The sequence below is a fragment of the Mobula birostris genome, chromosome 32 (genome assembly GCF_030028105.1).
Source record: "Mobula birostris isolate sMobBir1 chromosome 32, sMobBir1.hap1, whole genome shotgun sequence".
Taxonomy (NCBI): Eukaryota; Metazoa; Chordata; class Chondrichthyes; order Myliobatiformes; family Myliobatidae; genus Mobula; species Mobula birostris.
The window spans coordinates 25,258,101-25,276,647 of record NC_092401.1 but is presented as its reverse complement, the minus strand read 5'-3'; the positions used below and the strand labels follow the sequence as shown (position 1 = coordinate 25,276,647).

The window sequence follows — 18,547 nt, the reverse complement described above, 5'->3', positions numbered from 1 at the left end:
CTATGCTGTCTTTCTCCTTGAAAGTAAGTTGGGATGAAAAACTTATCAAGCTCTGCAAAGTTTAAAAACAAGGTCTGTTTCAACAGTTTTATTAAACAGGAAGTCCAGACCGTATTTTAAGAGGCACTTCTTTCAACACTTCAGTATTCCATTACTCTTCAGCTGTTGAATGTGCAATCCAGACTGATGCAATCTGGATAGGTACTCTGACTGATTATGGTAGTTATGGTGTATCGCCAGAGGTGCCAGACTGCCAAACTTTATTATCATGATTATGAGGACACGCAGTCCCCTTTTATTGCCATTTAGTAATGCATGCATTAAGAAATGATAAAAATGTTTTTCCAGAATGATATCACGAAAACACATGACAAACCGACTTAAAAACTAAGAAAAACCGCATAATTATAACATATAGTTACAACAGTGCAAAGCAATACTGTAATTTGATAAAAACAGACCATGGCACAGTAAAAATCTCACAGTCTCTTGAAAGTCCCATCATCTCACGCAGACCGTAAACCTCCAGCGCTGCCAACTTGCCGATGCAGCATCCCGGAAGCATCCAACCACAGTCCGACTCCGAGTCCGTCCGAAAAATTCCGAGCCTCTGACTACCTATTCGACACCAAACACCATCTCTGTTGAGCGTTTCAACCCCGGCCCCGGCAACAGGCGATACGCAAAACCGAGGATTTGGGGCCTTCGTCTCTGGAGATTCTCAATCTCACAGTAGCAGCAGCAGGGAAACAGGCATTTCAGAAGTTTCTCCAGATGTTCCTCTGCACTTCACGGCTGTCCCCATCAAATCTGGATTGTTCATGGCACCCCTAGTTACACATATCGATATTCATTTCAAATGGCCGTGCGCGCTGCGTCACGCTGCCATCTTCCCCCTCCAAATTTTTTTGTTTAATCCAAGGTTGGTCAGAGATTTTTTTTCACTGAATTACTCCAATCACAAACAAGAGAAAATCTGCAGATGCTGGAAATATAAACAACACACACAAAATGCTGGAGGACCTCAGCAGGCCAGGCAGCAGCTATGGGAAAGAGTACAGTGAGTACAGTTGACATTTTGGGCCAAGACCCTTTGGCAGGACTGGAGAAAAAAAGCTGAGGAGTAGATTCAAAAGGTGGGGGGGGGGGAGGGAGAGAGAAACACAAGGTGAAACATGAAGGGAGAGGGATGAAGTACAGAGCTGGGAAATTGATTGGCGAAAGAGATACAGGACTGGAGAAGGCAAAGTCTGATAGAAAAGGACAGAAGGCCTTTTTTCTCCATTCTTTGGCCCGAAACATCAACTGTACTCTTTTCCATAGATGCTCCTTGGCCTACTGAGTTCCTCCAGCATTTTGTGTGTGTCACTGTATTACAATTTATTTTTTGGTATCTTGCCAGGTTGGCAGCAATTGTTTTGCTCACAACACGCTGGAGGAACTCAGCAGGTCAGGCAGCATCCGTGGAAAAGATCGGCCGACGTTTCAGGCCGGAACCCTTCGTCAGAACTGACAAAGGACTGGCGAGGGTTCCGGCCTGAAACATCGACCGATCTTTTCCACGGATGCTGCCCAACCTGCTGAGTTCCTCCAGCGCGTTGTGAGTGTCGCTTTGATCCCAGCATCTGCAGATTATTTTGTGTTTAGCAATTGTTTTGAATTTGGATCAGTTTTTGCCTCTACAGCATCCTTTTAATTCCTTGGGCCAGTTTCTATGTACTACTCAACTGCTTTTCCACTAAGAAGTTCCAAAATTCAGTCATCTGTGTGAAAATCAATACTTTACTCTGAGATCTCAGCAATTCAGCAATCTTTAATAGGTAATATTTGCGTTTGTAAAGTTTGTCACAATAGCCATGACTGTGTGGGTTTCCTCGGGGTGCTCCTGTTTCCTCCCACACTCCATAGACATTATGGTTAGGATTAGTAAATTGTAGGCATTCTTTGTTGGCACCTGAAGTGTGACGACGCTTGTGGGCTGCTCCCAGCACAACCCTCAATGATTTGCTTTGACGCAATAGATACATTTCACTGCATGTTTTGATTTTCAAGGTGCACGTGACAAGTAAATCTTTAAGCCAATCTTTATCTTTAAAGTTATGGGGCATTAGAAATCACTTTTTTTTTAACCTGTGTCTAATTGCTCTGAAATGGTTTGGGGAAGTTGATTGGGGGGGTTTCCAAAAGATGTTTGGAAACTGCAAGTCTTTTGTTTCTGTTTGACTTGGAGAATTGGGATAAACTCCACACGTATATTCTGGAGTTGAAGGTAATTGGTGAAATATGAATCCCTATCTAAGGAGAGATGGATTAGCATTAGAAAGGGTTCAGAGGAGGTTCACAAGAATGATCCCGGGAATGAAAGAATTAACATATGAGGAGCATTTGATGGCTCTGAGCTAGTACTGCCTGGAGTTTAGAAAAATGGGGGGAGGGTGGTCTTCATTGAAACACATTGAATATCCAGAAAGGCCCAAATAGAGTGGACATGGAGAGGATGTTTCCTATAGTGAGGGACTCTAGGACCAGAGGGCGTGGCCACAAAGTAGAAGGACGTCCCTTTAGAACAGAGATGAGAAGAAATTTTTTTAGCCAGAGTTGGTGAATCTGTGGAATTCATTGCTACTGATGTCTGGAGGCCAAGTTGTCGGGTATACTTAAACCAGAGATTGATAGGTTCTTGATTAGTAAGGGAATCAAAGGTTATGAGGAGAAGGCAAGAGAATAGGGTTGAGAGGGTAATAAATCAGCTATGATGGAATGGCAGAGCAGATTTAATGGGCTGAAAAGCCTAGTTCTGCTCCTATGTCTTATAGTCTTAAAAAAAACTGTAGATGCAGCAAATCAGAAAAAAAATCTGGAACAATTTAGCAGGCAGGTAGCACTTATAGAAAGACTGCTGATCCCCTGCAGTTTGCCAACCAGGAGCACATTGGAAACGACAATGCTGTCGTTTATCTAGTGAACAGAGGCTACTCCCATTTGGATAAGCAGGGCAGCACTGTGAGGATCATGTTTTTTAATTTCGCAGGTCCCTTCAATATCGTACAGCCCTCATTGCTGGGGGGAGAAGCTCCGTTCAGTTCAGGTTGGTGCTTCCATTGTATCCTGGATAATGGGCAGCCTGACTGCCAGACCACAATTTGAGCAGCTTCAGAGCTGTGGGTCAGACATGGCTGTAACTAGCACTGGGACCCCACAGAGGTCTGTATTGGCTCTCTTCCTGTTTATCCTGTTTACCTTGGTCTTTAGGTACAACATTTAGTCATTTCATATGCTGAAATTCTCTGATGACTCAGCAATAGTTGAGTGTAAAAAGGGAGAATGGGGGGATGAATACAGGGCCCTGGTTGAGGACTTTGTCAGATGGTGCAAGCTAAATCATCTGCACCTCAACATCAGTAAGACAAAGGAGATGATGATGGGACTTTAGGAAAACTAAGCCTGCATTGCTCTCTGTTACTATTGATGGTGAGGACGTGGATTTGGTGACGACCAACAAGTACCTGGATGACTGACTTGAGTTGTCACCAGTACAATCTTCTTTGCGGTGGTGTGCTGGGGCAATGGCATCAACGTGGGTGGTGCCAGCAGGATCAATAAACTGATTAGAAAGGCTGGCTCTGTCATAGGAGTCAGACTGGACATACCGGAGGCTGTGGTAGAACAATGGACCCTACAGATAATTCTGGACAATTTTTCTCACCCTCTGCATGCCATCATGGCTGAACAGAGGAGCATTTTTAGTAATAGACTAAGAAAGCTGCGCTGCTCCAAAGAGCACTATATGAGATTATTCTTACTCTTAGCCATTAGGCTGTAAAATGAGTCAACCTATAGCCAGGGAAGTGATGACCCCCCCTCCTGTTAGACTGTTTGAGGTAACTTTTTTTTTATCCTGTCTTACTTCTCTTTTAATCTGTGTATATGTGTGCACTTGCAGTGCTGCTGTGACACTCTAATTTCGTTTGGGATCAATAAAGTATCTACCTATCTATAAAAAGTAATTGCACTCTGTTTTTACCTCCGTGGATGGTGAGTATTTCAGATATTCATGTCCTTACTTCTGTATTACAATATTTTGACTCTGTTAGTGAGGTCAAGCCAGGCTTGCATTGAACAGTTCATTCAAAGGATGGTTGTGCTTCTTCAATGCTGTATATAGGAGCACTGACATAAGTTTGCACTCAATCTCATCCATGGATGAAGTTATGGTGAATTACGTTTTGTAAAGTTAATTTGAACTTTTTCTACATTGAATTTTCACCAATATACTAGACAAATGCAATGATTGGCCTGTCACTTACTTGTTACTATTTTCTACCCCTGTAGGGTCAAGCAGTCCGCCGTATGCAGGTCCCATTCAGTATGCCACTTTGTCTCGTACCGCTACCAGGCCAACCAGTCTAAACCTGTCTCGCTCAAAGAGCATCAGCAACAGCAATCCAGATCTTGCCACAACGCCTACAACGCCAGATGATGAGGTGAAAAAGATCATGGGTTGCAAAGTAAGTCCTAATAATTGGAACTCTTTTTAAATGTTGAATCATACTGATACAAATATCAGTGTGTTGGCCTGTGAATGTATGTTTTTGGTGCAACTAACATCACTGTTTTTGCCAGGTGAACCTACTCCAGTATTTAATAGATTATGTAGATTTGCCAAGTTCCTATAAACCTCTGATTTTAAATGCATCCTGTTTGAGAATTGTTTTGTTTCTTGCAAATTAAATTCCTGGTAACAGAAAAGACTTATCATCAAACATTGCTTTGTGCAGGGTCCTCATTGTTTTGGCGATGATCTAAGTCAATCCATTTAAATGTTATCGTAATTAGGGCCTCTATTGCAGTGCTGTAGAGGAGATGGAATGCATTCCAGTACAACAGACTTTGGATTTGACAGGGCATATCTGATTCATGGGATTAAGGATCATGGTGTCACTGACTGGAGGCAGGATTTAGATGCTAGATTGTTTCATTGGTCTGTGGGGAAAGTGATAGGACTAATTCTCTGGGTCGAACGTGGGAACGCATAGCAAACTTGGTGGGCTAATTTACATTTGGGTTTTCATGCCAGGGAATCCCATGAGTGTTTTTAGTTTTATTGAAGTTAAAACTTCGGTTTTGATTGTCAAACAAATGGAAAAAAGGTTTTATATTGAATTGTAACACAGTGGAAATTTGAACAAGATTTGTTTGTGCAGTACTGTTTATAATTTGACAACAGGGATACTGGTTCTGAAACTTCGTTGAAAAACTTTCAGGTACTATTATTCACTGTAAAAGTGTTTACAGAAAGATAAACATTTGCCTTTTTTTTAGGATTTGTTCTGCTTTGTTGTAAGGCAGTCCTGCCAGGAATATAACATGGTGATCTCTTCTTTTTGGGTGCTTCAGAGATCATTATTGTGGAAGTTTTGTAACCTCCCCTATTTTGTGGGGTAAAGAAAAATTGGGTAATTTTTTTTCAATCCATTTGCTGCAAATGTAATGTTTTTGCTTGATTTTTTTTGGATCAGCTTTGGGTCAAAGTGCAGCTAAAGGGGAGAGTCATTGCTTTGTGGTAGACATTTTATTATTGTGCAAACTGCTCCAGGGAGTATTTCGATTACAGTACATTAAGACTTTGAATACTCTGTAACTTTTCTGTTTTAATCTGGAAAGTAGGAATTGGTTATGAAGGGGCTTGCTTATTTCAGAAGATTATTTATAAAGCCAATAACCAAAGGGGAGAAGATGGAAGAGTGAAGTTGAGAGGGAAAATAAATGATTAAATGGCAGAGCAGATTCTATGGGCTGAATAGTCCAATAGTGTTATGATAGTTAAGGAAAGTGTAAGATTCACATGTCTTTAGCTGACTGTTGGGTGTTGAAGTCTAGCAAATAACCCCTATTTCAATTTGATCTTGGAACTCGTGATCATGTTTTACACTAATAAAAATTCTGGAAGTGATTAGAGGAAGGCAATGAAAACCAACATGATATACAGTAATTGTATTGGGTTCTTCAGGAATCTGTGGCATTGGTTTCCATTAATCATGTCATATTTGTGTCGTGTGATATTTAGAAAAAAGTGACAAAACATCTTTCAACATCAAAAAGCAAAATATGTTGGGGTAATGGAGAAATTAATAAACTGGATAATGATCATTCAAAATTATATTGCTGTATGTTTATCAGATTGGTCCTGAAGTTAAAAGTTGATTTGAACCAATCACTGACAGCTTTTCTTACATTCTTTACATTTTCAGTGACTGACAGGAGATTACTTTGGTTCTGATATTGCACATTCTGCTTATTGGGCTGGATTGAAAACAAAAATGTTGTAAAGTTGTAGTCGCAGCTGCATTTCTGTCTTGATGTTATGTTAACCCACTATTTCAAAGGATTGAAAGGCAGTAGTGAGGTGAGAGGAGGACTGTGTTTGTGCTCATCTTCTCCAGTGTTGCAGGCCAGATATCAGTTTCTTTATTTAATTGAGAGAGGCCATTGCCCTCTGCAGTGCGCTTGTTTTTAGACTACACTTGGTTATAGAGATATTCAAAGGGAAAATTCCTTATGAGGAGTATCTTAATTTTGTAATAAGGTCCGAGAATAATGCTTAATTCTAACATTTCTGTCCCTCATTTGCTGACACTCAGGGCTCAGTGTTACATGTTACATTATGTTTAATCCTGATGAAAAGATATAATTGCTGATGATAAAGGGTGATAAGGCTTTTCTTTTTTTCTGACAGACTACTGTTTCTGAGTGCCCAGGTGGGGTTGCATGCCTGTCCAAGCATGGGATAGTGGGCACTGGCCGCCTTGAGAATGAGGGATATCACGATAATACTTCACCCTTCATGATGTACAACATCTGATTTATTTTTATATTGTGCTTGATACAGGAATTTATTTGCAGATGAGGAAGTAAAATTACTATTTTGCAAATGCTGTTGTTAGTACTTTATGATATCAAAAGCAGTTCACTCAGTCCACAAAGCCAATAGTGTTTTCTTTAGATACGAGCAACCTAAAAAACTCCCCTAACCATGGCCGCCTTTTATCTTTCTCCTTTTTGAGAAACACTTCTATTTTCATAAGATGTATGGATTCTGTTTTTTATAAAAGCAGTGTTTGGAAACTAGAACAGATAATCCCACAGGGTTGCCAAGAAAAATTGAGAACAAGTTCAATCTTTTAAGATGAGAGGGCATTTGGGAGGAAAATGTAGAATGTCAAGGTTGCTAAGAAACATTTTTACAATTGTAGGGAGGTAGATCAGAAGCAGAACAAAGGTGAATTTTATGTTAAAACAAACTTAAAGCTTTCATTTTAACTTGAGTATGTAGAGGCATACAAGAAGAAAGAAAGGCCACTTTGCTCGTTAAATCTTCCCAGTCCAATCTCCTTGGTAATCCTAAGTATTATTCCACTTCACAGTATGTGTTAATTTTTCCTTGTAAATTAGCTTGACAGACTCAAGAACCCTTAAACAATGTTTTCTGCTTTGTGGATTGCAGTCTCTATGCCAGTCAAATTGAGGTTACTTCATTTTGTGGCTAACTATTGAAGACTGTAGTGTAATGGCCTATCTTTAATAAAAAGGGAGCTAATACATTGAGACAGATTGAACATTATAATTAAATATACACATCCCAGAATGCGGGGGCAAGTTTTTCAAACAGAGGGTGGTAATTTTATGGAGCAAGCTGCCAAGGGATGTGGTAGAGGTAGATGAATTTAAAATATTCAAAGTAGATTTGGATAAGAAAGACACAGAAGGATATGGACATAATGCAAAACAATGGGATTAACAAAGAAAATAAAATACTGTGCAGCTCAGACTACACCTGTGAGAAGATGAATTGAATTAATGCTACCAGCGGAATAGTTGAGGTGATTAGTACAAATGGATTTGAGAGGATGCAGTGAGAAGGATTGAGAACATAAAAATCCGAAAGACTGCAGATGCTGGAAACCTAAAATAAAAACAGAAAATGCTGGAAATACTGAGCAGCTCAGTGTGCAACTATGAGGAGAGAAAGTGAGTTAATGTTTCAGATCAAAGACCCTGCATCACAGTCAATGCGGACAAGTAGACTGAAGGGCCCATTTCTGTGCTGTACAACTGACTTTGACCCTATAGTACAGGTTAAAAATTATGAAGGGAATTCAAAATTTGGAGTATGTTAAACCTGTAAAAGGTAAACATTCTGGACAGGTTAAGTAGACAAGAGATAATTAGAGTGTTTGTACAAAGAGGAGAACTGGGCTGAGGGCAGATAAGTGGGACTGAGCTGTGTCAAGGAATTGGTCTGCTTGCCTCAATGGTTTTACCCATTCCCGAGGATTCTCCTCCTAAATAGATAAATATCCATGACAACTACATAGCTTTGGCAAGGCTCTAACACTACACACCCAGCATTATGGTCCTTAGATTCGTGCAGAACCTGTTTTCATCATGTTTTGCAGGTTAGTTCAGAAGAAATTGTCAAAGTAAATCAAAATTAAGCTGACCAGTTTAAGTACATCCATGATGGGGTTTATCGTGATATCCCAGCTGCAACTCTTTGTTCTCACAGTGAATGATTGTATTATAGCTGGACTCTTGTTTTCACTTTGTGTTTCCTCCTTGTCCTGCCTCCTTTACCTGCCAGGGGATCGATCGGTCACACTCCTGGGTTAATTCTGCTTACGCTCCCGGTGGGCCAAAGGCTGTCTTGCGGAGAAACCATCCCAATTCAAGCTGTGATCTCAAGCAGGTGCAGAACTGGTGTTTTCGTCTTAAAACATTCATCAAAGCATCGTCATCAATCTACACATTGATTGCTTTCTCATTTTGCCATCTTCCACCAGGACAAGCCAGTGCAGTCCAAAATCACACCTGAATCATTTATCTTCATTCTCTCTCTTCCACTGATAGGTGATGGGGGCAGCAGATGCAAGGAAAGGATGCTCTAATTCCAAACCTAAGCCTTTCTTCTGCTCACCAAATTGAAGCCAATCTGGTACAGCTCCACACGCACTAATCTCATCTCAGCATTGTATCAATTGTCCAATTACTCTAATATACAAACCAAAGCAGGATCATGATCTAGGTTTGGCATTGCTTGACAAACTGGATGCTCACCCAGTCCACTGCTACTTGGTTAGAATGAGAGAATATACAACCCAGTTTTGCAGTCGCTATATTTCTGAGTGCAATGTGTACTGCTGAATTGGGTGAGACGCGGCCAAACATTTGGTAATGTGAAGCAGAAAATGAGATGTTAACATTTTGTCTTCAACAGGCTTGTAGCATCCCCAGTTACATTATTGCTGAGTGGAGAATGGTTAGTGTGAGAGCACTAGAGCAGTGCCCTATATAAAGTTATAGCGGGTCTTCTTGTCCCTGCAGCTGGGAGTTTCTTTTTTGTGAGCTTATGCAACTCTGTACATGGCTGAGGTATCCTATAATGACTGTTTCAATCATTACACCACAAAGTACAGTGTTGGTATTTATATGGTAACAGTTCAACCTTGGTTTGACCATATGAAGTACATTGTTGTGGTTTCCATTTCACAAAAAATGACATAGAGGGAAAATTCAGATAAAATACTTATCAGATCGGAGAGATTATGCATATCTAGAAAGAATGTACAAATAAAAATGTAGAGGGAGCCTTAAATGATATTTTTTAAATTGGAAGTTGATTTATTTAATATAACTTAGAAAAGATACTTTTGCTTCTGGGAGAATCCAAAATGAGATGTCATGAATCCAATACAAAATTCAAAAAAAATTCTTTATCTAAGGACTTGCTGAGAATGTGCAACTTGCTACCCATGGAATAGTTGAAATGATTAGCACAATGAATTTACGAGGATGCCAAGTGCAAGTGAGAAAGAATGAGAAAAACATGAAAATCAGAAAGCCTGCAAATGCTGGAAATCTAGAGTAAAAACAGAAACTGCTGGAAGGGGTCATCTGTGAGAAGAGTGAGTTAATGTTTCAGATCAAAGAAAAACAGAAGTTCATTGAGGGGAGTGGCTTGTTCTCTGATAGGGTAAAACTGGAATGACATTGAAAATAAACTGTAAACTAGGTAAGCTGATCGGTGAGAAAATGGGAGCAGTTACAGGCTAAGAACACGAACAGAATGTAGTTGTTGCATAATACAGAGCAGGAAGATGTGCTTGGCAGGTCAAGTAAGTTTCGAAAAATAGGTTGAGAAGAGGCTCTTGTGGAGGATAATCATAGCATTGAATAGTCACATGGTCTATTCCTTTGCTATTAAATCCATATAATGTTTAATATATGCACGAAGTGGGAACACGCAGATGGAAAATCTGTACATCTCCCTCACGAAATCAGTTCATTGGTTCTGAAGTGGCTTCTGTTGGTATTAAATCAGCTTGAAGGCCCAGTATAATGTACCTTGGTTAACTTCATCCCTCTTTCTTGTTTCATACTGACTGTTTATCTTATACTCACCATCTCATTTTTTTCCCCCATCCACTAATATCTGCTCTACACCATCTTGCTCCTGTCCCTCATTTCACAGGCAACTGAGCGGAGTCCCAACCGCATGTCCTCATTTTTGGACGGCTTCACTCATTCACAGCACAGTCAGCCAAGATTTTCAACCAAAAAGGTAGAAGTAAAACAAACGGTTTGCATTAAACTAGGAAAATAAAATTTTCAGTGCATGGTGAAGCAACGATGGTGATGGTGAAGTATAGTCTGAATATTTAGCCATTAGTTTCTTTTAGATTTAATGAAATGAAATGATTGCCTAAGTGTTCTCTGCGCTTCCTGAAGGAGGTGATTCATTAGCACAATATGAAATGACCATTGATGAGGTGGTCCGATATTTGAATTTGCATAAGGCAATAGTTATTATCACTTAATGGGACAAAGGGCCTCTGGTAGCAAAACACTCCTGACCACTTGGTCTCAGTTTTCCCAATTTTCCACTGACCATGATCCTACACAAAGCTTTTGTTGTCTCTAAATGCTTCTGAGGACCTTGAGGATATCACTAAAACCCCATCAAAAGTTGCACCTGATCAGTTACAAATATGCAACAAAGCTGCCATCTGGCACTCAGGTTTTTCTGAAGATCAGACCCAAAATATTTTGCCAGAACTAAAACACTAACCCCAGCACTGAGAGTCTTACACTCTCCTAGTAGAATATCTGTTGCTCTCTGAATGTGAGTACCACATAACCCATCAGATCCTTATTCTGGCGCTATAAAATGTTGTGCTAGCCACTGTACTACCACGACACCCATTATTCTACGTTTTAAGGGTTCCTTAAGGTTGTCATAGCCAGGGGAGATAGCGGAGATAAGCCCCCACTATCCATTAAATGCTCCCAATGTTGTACGTTGAGCCCCCATGTACTACCTAGGCACTAAGGGTTCAGACGACGAATGTTGTACGTCTCAAATAGCCTCTGACAACCAGGTCCCAGCTCCTGGCCTTCACGTGTGGCTTAGCTACTAAGTCGGACAAAACTGTTTCTAATGACCAGAGAAGGGGAAAAGGCAGGTTACTGGTGCCTTAAAACCAGTTGCTGTGAGCAGACGGGGCTCGTCAGCCATGGCTGGCAACTCACCTAGGAGAAGGAAAACTCCGATCAGCTATACCCACTCATGGGGAAGGCTTCTGGAGTAAACAGAGGAAAAACCCAGAGCTAGAGTCCCCAAGGCAGTCCAACATTGAGTTCAACACTGACTGACCTCTCCGGCCTCACCACTCGTGCCAGACTTATCGGTCTCTACTGTTCCTTTAGATTCATCAGTTGCATAAATGAGGAAGTGTGCTGCATGGGCAACAGCTTGTTTTCCATATTGTACTGCCCTGGCTTGCATATCACATAGACAGATAGAACTCAATATCCATGGTCAACCCCAATCAACAGAGGGCTCCATGAGGTACTCATCTTAAAATTACAGCAGGGACACCCAAGGATTGGTACTGAAGTGTAGCATATGCGTTATTTTTAAAAGTAATTTTAGGTATTTTAAATTTCTTCAAATGTGCATTTTGGTGACTGTCGTTTGTGTTATGCAGCTTCTCCATGAGGAGTTGGCCTTGCAGTGGGTGGTAAGCACCAGCAGTGTGCGGGAGTCAGCCTTGCAGCAGGCTTGGTTTTTCTTCCAGTTGATGGTAAGTGAAGTTGATGAGTCAACACTTGCTCTTACCTGTTCCCACAGTTAGTTCAAAGTGGGGGCCTCGAAGCTATGACTCAAGTCCTGATGTCTCTAGATCTTTTCAAGGACATTAAATTGCATCTATTTTTTTTTTAAAAACAGCCTATTTAATAAGGGAATTGCAGTCTTTTAGACAGATTTATTGGCATTTATTAACAGCCCACTTGTTCTAAAAACAGAATTTGTACAGCAATTCTTTTAACATCTAATGAAAAGTAAAAAAATAGATGCTGCAGCTTTGAGTTGAGGCACAGTTCTCAACACATTGGATGTAACTTGTCTTTTTGGTTTTAATAGTGATAGATATGGTGTATATCTTTTGTACTTTTGTTCTTCGTTTCCAATTGTATCATGTTTGCCTGATTGCTTATTATTCCCTGTCACTAATTAACATACATAGGGACAATCACGGACTGACAGCACGCCATTACACAGGGAATGCCATAGGTTGTTACTGTGCGCCAGTTCACATGGTCTGTAGCTGATACAATGCCCATTACCCAGGGAGTGGTGCTTACTAATACAATACCCTTTTGCAAAGCCACAGTTACTGATGGGCATGGTAATCCATTACATCTGGACCGTTATGGCTACAAGACCCGATTACTCTGACAATGGCACGTTGCATCAGTATATGAAAGGTAACAGGCGGGACAAATGAATGAAATTCTGAACACTAATATGTTCAGAGAAATTCTCTCAATGAGCCACCGTGCTTTATCCCTGTAGAGAGTACATTTAACTGCCTACAGAATGTGACACTAAGTTACAGATGGAGGGAAGTTAGATAAGAAATACTGAAATTTCCTGTAGCCTTTTCCAATGTGACCTGAGCCTTTGCTGAACAAAAGAAGGAATAAGCCAGATCTGGTTTCTGTTCTTGATGTTCCCTGATGTTCCCTTCTGACAAGTACATATATGTGTTGACATTGGCTGAGAGATTGAACGCACTGTGATAGGCTGCCAACTGGATACTGCAAATTGGATTATAGAGCAGCAGGCACTTAAGTAGAACAGTGCTCACGTGGGTGAGGTACAGTTTCAGTGAAGTTTCAGTAAAGGCTACCAAAAACGTCCAGTGCAGGTGAATGATAAAGCACAAGATCATAACAAAGTAGATTGGGAGAACAAGAGTCCATCTTGTCCTACGAGAGGACCATCCAAGAGTGATAACACTGGAATAGAAGCTGTCTTTGAGCCTGGTGGTATGTGCTTTCAAGTTTTCTTATCTTCTCCCTGATGGGAGAGGGGAGAAGAGGGATTGTCCAGGATGGGTGGGGCCTTTGATTATGCTGGATGCTTTACTGAAGCAGTGAGAGCCACAGAGTCCATAGAAAGGAGCTGCTTCCCATGCTGTGCCGAGCTGTGTCCGTACCCTGCCATTTCTTGTGGTCACATGCAGAGTAGTTACCATACCAAGTTATTATGCATCCCGATAGAATGCTTTCTATTGTGCAGTGACAAAAATTGGTAAGAGTTACAGGGACATGCCAAATTCCTTTAGTCTCTTGAGGAAGTAGAGGTGTTGGTGAACTTTCTTGGCTGTGTTTGGACCAGGAGAGGCTAGTGGTAATGTTTATACCTAGGAACCTGAAATTCTGACCCTATCAACACCCACCCCCTATCCCCCCCCCTTCTCTATGACACTTTTCTGAAGTCAGTGGCCAGTTCTTTTATTGCCATTGAGGGAAAGGTTGTTGTCATGACATGTCAACTATTTGATATCTCAACTCAGAAGGGAAGGAGGGAAAAGAGGAGGGCAGTAGTGATAGGGGATTCGATAGGGGGACAGGTAGGAGGTTCTGTGGAAGAGATTGAGAATCCCGGATGGTCTGTTGCCTCCCCGGTGCCAAGGTCCGCGATATCTTGGATCGAGTTCTTGATATTCTCAAAAGGGAGGGTGAGCAGCCGGATGTCGTGGTCCATGTATGGACCAATGACGTGGGTAGGAAGAGTGAGGAGGTCCTGAAAGGTGAGTTTAGGGAGTTAGGTGCCAAGTTAAAAGACAGGACCTCCAGGATAGCAATCTCAGGATTGCTACCAGTGCCACGTGCAGGCGGGTTTAGAAATAGTAAGATTGCGCAGATCAACACGTGGCTGAAGACATGGTGCAGGAGGGAGGGCTTCAGATTTATAGATAATTGGGCAGTTTTCCAGGGAAGGTGGGACCTGTTCCGGCGGGACGTTCTACATCTGAACTGGAGGGGGACAAATATTCTTGCAGGTAGGTTTGCTAGAGAGGCTCCGGTGGATTTAAACTAGATACGAGGGGGGGAGGGGAACCGGAGTGTAGGAACAGATGTAGGGAAGAAGGAAGAAAAAGGAAATAGTAAAGTTGTTTGCACCGTTAGTGATAAACAGAGAGTAAGAGGTGGAAAATTTCTTAAATGCATTTATTTTAATGCTAGGAGCATTATAAGAAAGGTGGATGAGCTTAAAGTATGGATTGATACCTGGAAGTATGATGTGGTAGCTATTAGTAAAACATGATTACAGGAGGGGTGTGATTGGCAACTAAATATTCCTGGATTTAATTGCTTCAGGTGTGATAGAAAAAGAGGGACAAGAGGGGGAGGTGTTGCATTGCTTGTCAGAGAAAATATTACAGTGCTCTGGCAGGATAGATTAGAGAGCTCGTCTAGGGAGGCTATTTGGGTGGAATTGAGGAATGGGAAGGTGTAGTAACTCTTATGGGGGTGTATTATAGACCACCAAATGGAGAGCGAGAACTGGAGGAGCAAATTTGTAAAGAGTAGCAGATATTCGTAGTAAGCACAAGGTTGTGATGGTGGGAGATTTTAATTTTCCACACATAGACTGGGAAGCCCATACTGTAAAAGGGTTGGATGGTTTGGAGTTTGTAAAATGTGTGCAGGATAGTTTTTTGCAGCAATACATAGAGGTACCAATGAGAGAAGGGGCAGTGTTGGATCTCCTGTTAGGGAATGAGATAGGTCAGGTGACGGGGGTTTGTGTTGGGGAGCACTTCGGGTCCAGTGATCACAATGCTACTAGTTTCAATATAGTTATGGAGAAGGATAGGTCTGGACCCAGGGTTGAGATTTTTGATTGGAGAAAGGCTAACTTTGAGGAGATGGGAAAGGATTTAGTGGATTGGGACAATTTGTTTTATGGGAAGAATGTAATAGAGAAATGGAAGTCATTTAAAGGTGAAATTTTAAGAGTACAGAATCTTTATGTTCCTGTAAGATTGAAAGGAAAGGTTAAAAGTTTGATTGTTTTCAAGGGATATTGGAAACTTGGTTCGGAAAAAGAGAGATATCTACAAAAAAATATAGGCAGTATGGAGTAAATGAGGTGCTCGAGGAATATAAAGAATGTAAAAAGAATCTTAAGAAAGAAATTAGAAAAGCTAAAAGAAGATACGAGGTTGCTTTGGCAAGTAAGGTGAAAATAAATCCCAAGGGTTTCTATTGTTACATTAATAGCAAAAAGATAGTGGGGATAAAATTGGTCCCTTAGAGTGTCAGAGTGGAGAGCTATGTGTTGAGCCAAAAGAGATGGGGGAGATTCTAAACGATTTCTTTTCTTCAGTATTCACTAAGGAAAAGGATATTGAATTGTGTAAGACAAGGGAAACGGGTAGGGAAGTTATGGAAACTGATGATTAAAGAAGAGGAAGTACTGGAGCTTTTAAGGAATATAAAAGTGGATAAGTCTCTGAGTCCTGACAGGATATTCCCTGGGACCTTGAGAGAAGTTAGTGTGGAAATAGCAGGGGCTCTGACAGAAATATTTCAAATGTCATTAGAAACGGGGATGGTGCCAGAGGATTGGCGTATTGCGCATGTGGTTCCATTGTTTAAAATGGGTTCTAAGAGTAAGCCTAGCAATTATCGGCCTGTGAGTTTGACGTCAGTGGTGAGTAAATTGATGGAAAGTATTCTTAGAGATAGTATATATAATTATCTGGATAGATAGGGTCTGATTAGGAACCGTCAACATGGATTTGTGGGGGAAGGTCATGTTTGACACATCTTATTGAATTTTTTGAAGAGGTTACTAGGAATGTTGACAAGGGTAAAGCGGTGGATGTTGTCTATATGGACTTCAGTAAGGCTTTTGACAAGGTCCCACACGGAAAGTTGGTTAGAAAGGTTCAGTCGTTAGGTATTAATATTGAAGTAATAAAATGGATTCAGCAGTGGCTGGATGGGCGACGCCAGAGAGTGGTGGTGGATAACTGTTTGTCAGATTGGAGGCCGGTGACTAGTGGTGTGCCTCAGGAATCTGTACTGGGTCCAATGTTATTTGTCATATACATTAATGATCCGGATGATTGGGTGGTAAATTGGATGAGTAAGTATGCAGATGATACTAAGATAGGTGGAGTTGTGGATAATGAAGTGGGTTTTCAAAGCTTGCAGAGAGATTTAGGCCAGTTAGAAGAGTGGGCTGAAAGATGGCAGATGGAGTTTAATGCTGATAAATGTGAGGTGCTACATTTTGGTAGGACTAATCAAAATAGGACATACGTGGTAAATGGTAGGGCATTGAAGAATGCAGTAAAACAGAGGGATCTAGGAATAATGGTGCATAGTTCCCTGAAGGTGGAATCTCATGTGGATAGGGTGGTGAAGAAAGCTTTTGGTATGCTGGCCTTCATAAATCAGAGCATTGAGTATAGGAGTTAGGATGTAATGTTGAAATTGTATAAGGCATTGGTGAGGCCAAATTTGGAGTATCATGTACAGTTTTGGTCACCGAATTATAGGAAAGATGTCAACAAAATAGAGAGAGTACAGAGAAGTTTTACTAGAATGTTACCTGGGTTTCATCACCTAAGTTACAGAGGGAGGTTGAACAAGTTGGGTCTTTATTCTTTGGAACGTAGAAGGTTGAGGGGGGACTTGATAGAGGTATTTAAAATTATGAGGGGAATAGATAGAGTTGATGTGGATAGGCTTTTTCCATTGAGAGTGGGGGAGATTCAAACAAGAGGACATGAGTTGAGAGTTAAAGGGCAAAAGTTCAAGGGTAACTTGAGAGGGAACTTCTTTACTCAGAGAGTGGTAGCTGTGTGGAACGAGCTTCCTGCAGAAGTGATTAAGGCAGGTTCGACGTTGTCATTTAAAGTTAAATTGGACAGCTGTACAGACAGGAAAGGAATGGAGGGTTATGGGCTGAGTGCAGGTTGGTGGGACTAGGTGAGAGTAAGAGTTCGGCACAAACTAGAAGGGCCGAGATGGCCTGTTTCCGTGCTGTAATTGTTATATGGTTATATTCTCATTCATTCATATACTAAAACTTAACTATCATACCTCAGCATCCCTATTGTCTGGCTGATACTTGCAGCTTTCTGTGTGGAAAATGAAGAGGCCAAGTCCCCATTTGCCACTTAGAATATAATATATTGTGGTTGCTCATCATTTAGTATGTATCAATTAATTATAATTAGTTGATGCATAATTTACAGCCTGTGTGTTGTTGTCTGAATCATTGTGCCTGCTGTTAGCAAGTTTTCCATTGTACTTGTACCTCACCACACTGGTGCATATAACAGTGAACTAGAACTTGTATAATTACTCCATCCTTCAGTTTGACTTTGTGTTTCTGAAGATGCATCCTGTAATGAGGTGATTTTGTTTTGCTTGTTTTAAAATAGGTGAAAAGTATGGGCCATCATCTCCATCTTTCAGACAAGTTTGAGACCACACGGAAACTGAGATTCCCAGAGAGATTTGTAGATGATATAACAGCTTTAGTCAGCATGATCACTACTGACATTGTCAGCAGGTTTCAGAAGGTAAAATTTGTTTATTGTTTATTTCACTCAATAATATCAGAAGATAACTCCAGGATGAGATGTGGATGGCGTCCTTATTAGTCACTCCACAGGCTACAGCACTGCTCAGACAGTGTAATCTTAGGACTCAATTTTAGAAAAGATTAGCTTTATTTGTCACATGTACATCGAAAGCTGCAATGAAATGTATTGTTTTGCATCGATGGCCAACACAGTCCCAGGATGTGCCAGGGGCAGCCTGCAAGTGTCACCATGCTTCCAGCGCCAATGTAGCATGATTATAACTTATTAACCCTAACCGTACCTCTTTGGAACGTGGGAGGAAACTGGAGCACCTGGAGGACACAGGAAGATCATATAAACTCCTTACAGACAGCGTCAGGAATTGAACCCTGACTGGTGGTTGCTGATGCTGTAAAGCAATTGCATTAACTGCTACGCTACCATGCCACCACATATTAGGTGGGCCTGTTAAAACTGGTTCTGTTAACTTCGGAATGCAGTGCTTTACATTGTGAATGCTTTGGATGTTTTGAGGCTTTTTTTGTCCTAACAGTTTCAATATTTATGATATTTTGTCTATGTTTATGTGCATC

At 41.0% G+C, this 18,547-nt stretch overlaps 1 protein-coding gene across 6 annotated transcripts in view; it reads left to right on the top strand.

Moving 5' to 3' along the window:
• LOC140191232 (dedicator of cytokinesis protein 7-like) overlaps nucleotides 1-18,547 on the top strand; it is a 216,037-nt gene that overhangs the window by 107,498 nt on the left and 89,992 nt on the right. For 4 of the 6 annotated variants that reach the window (XM_072248431.1, XM_072248429.1, XM_072248428.1 and 1 more), the window contains exons 22-26: nucleotides 4,333-4,508; nucleotides 8,642-8,746; nucleotides 10,529-10,618; nucleotides 12,045-12,140; nucleotides 17,811-17,951. In XM_072248431.1, coding sequence (XP_072104532.1) covers nucleotides 4,333-4,508; nucleotides 8,642-8,746; nucleotides 10,529-10,618; nucleotides 12,045-12,140; nucleotides 17,811-17,951 — 608 coding nt within the window. The remainder of the gene's footprint in view (nucleotides 1-4,332; nucleotides 4,509-8,641; nucleotides 8,747-10,528; nucleotides 10,619-12,044; nucleotides 12,141-17,810; nucleotides 17,952-18,547) is intronic. The other 2 variants (XM_072248433.1, XM_072248432.1) reach the window with 2 other exon arrangements.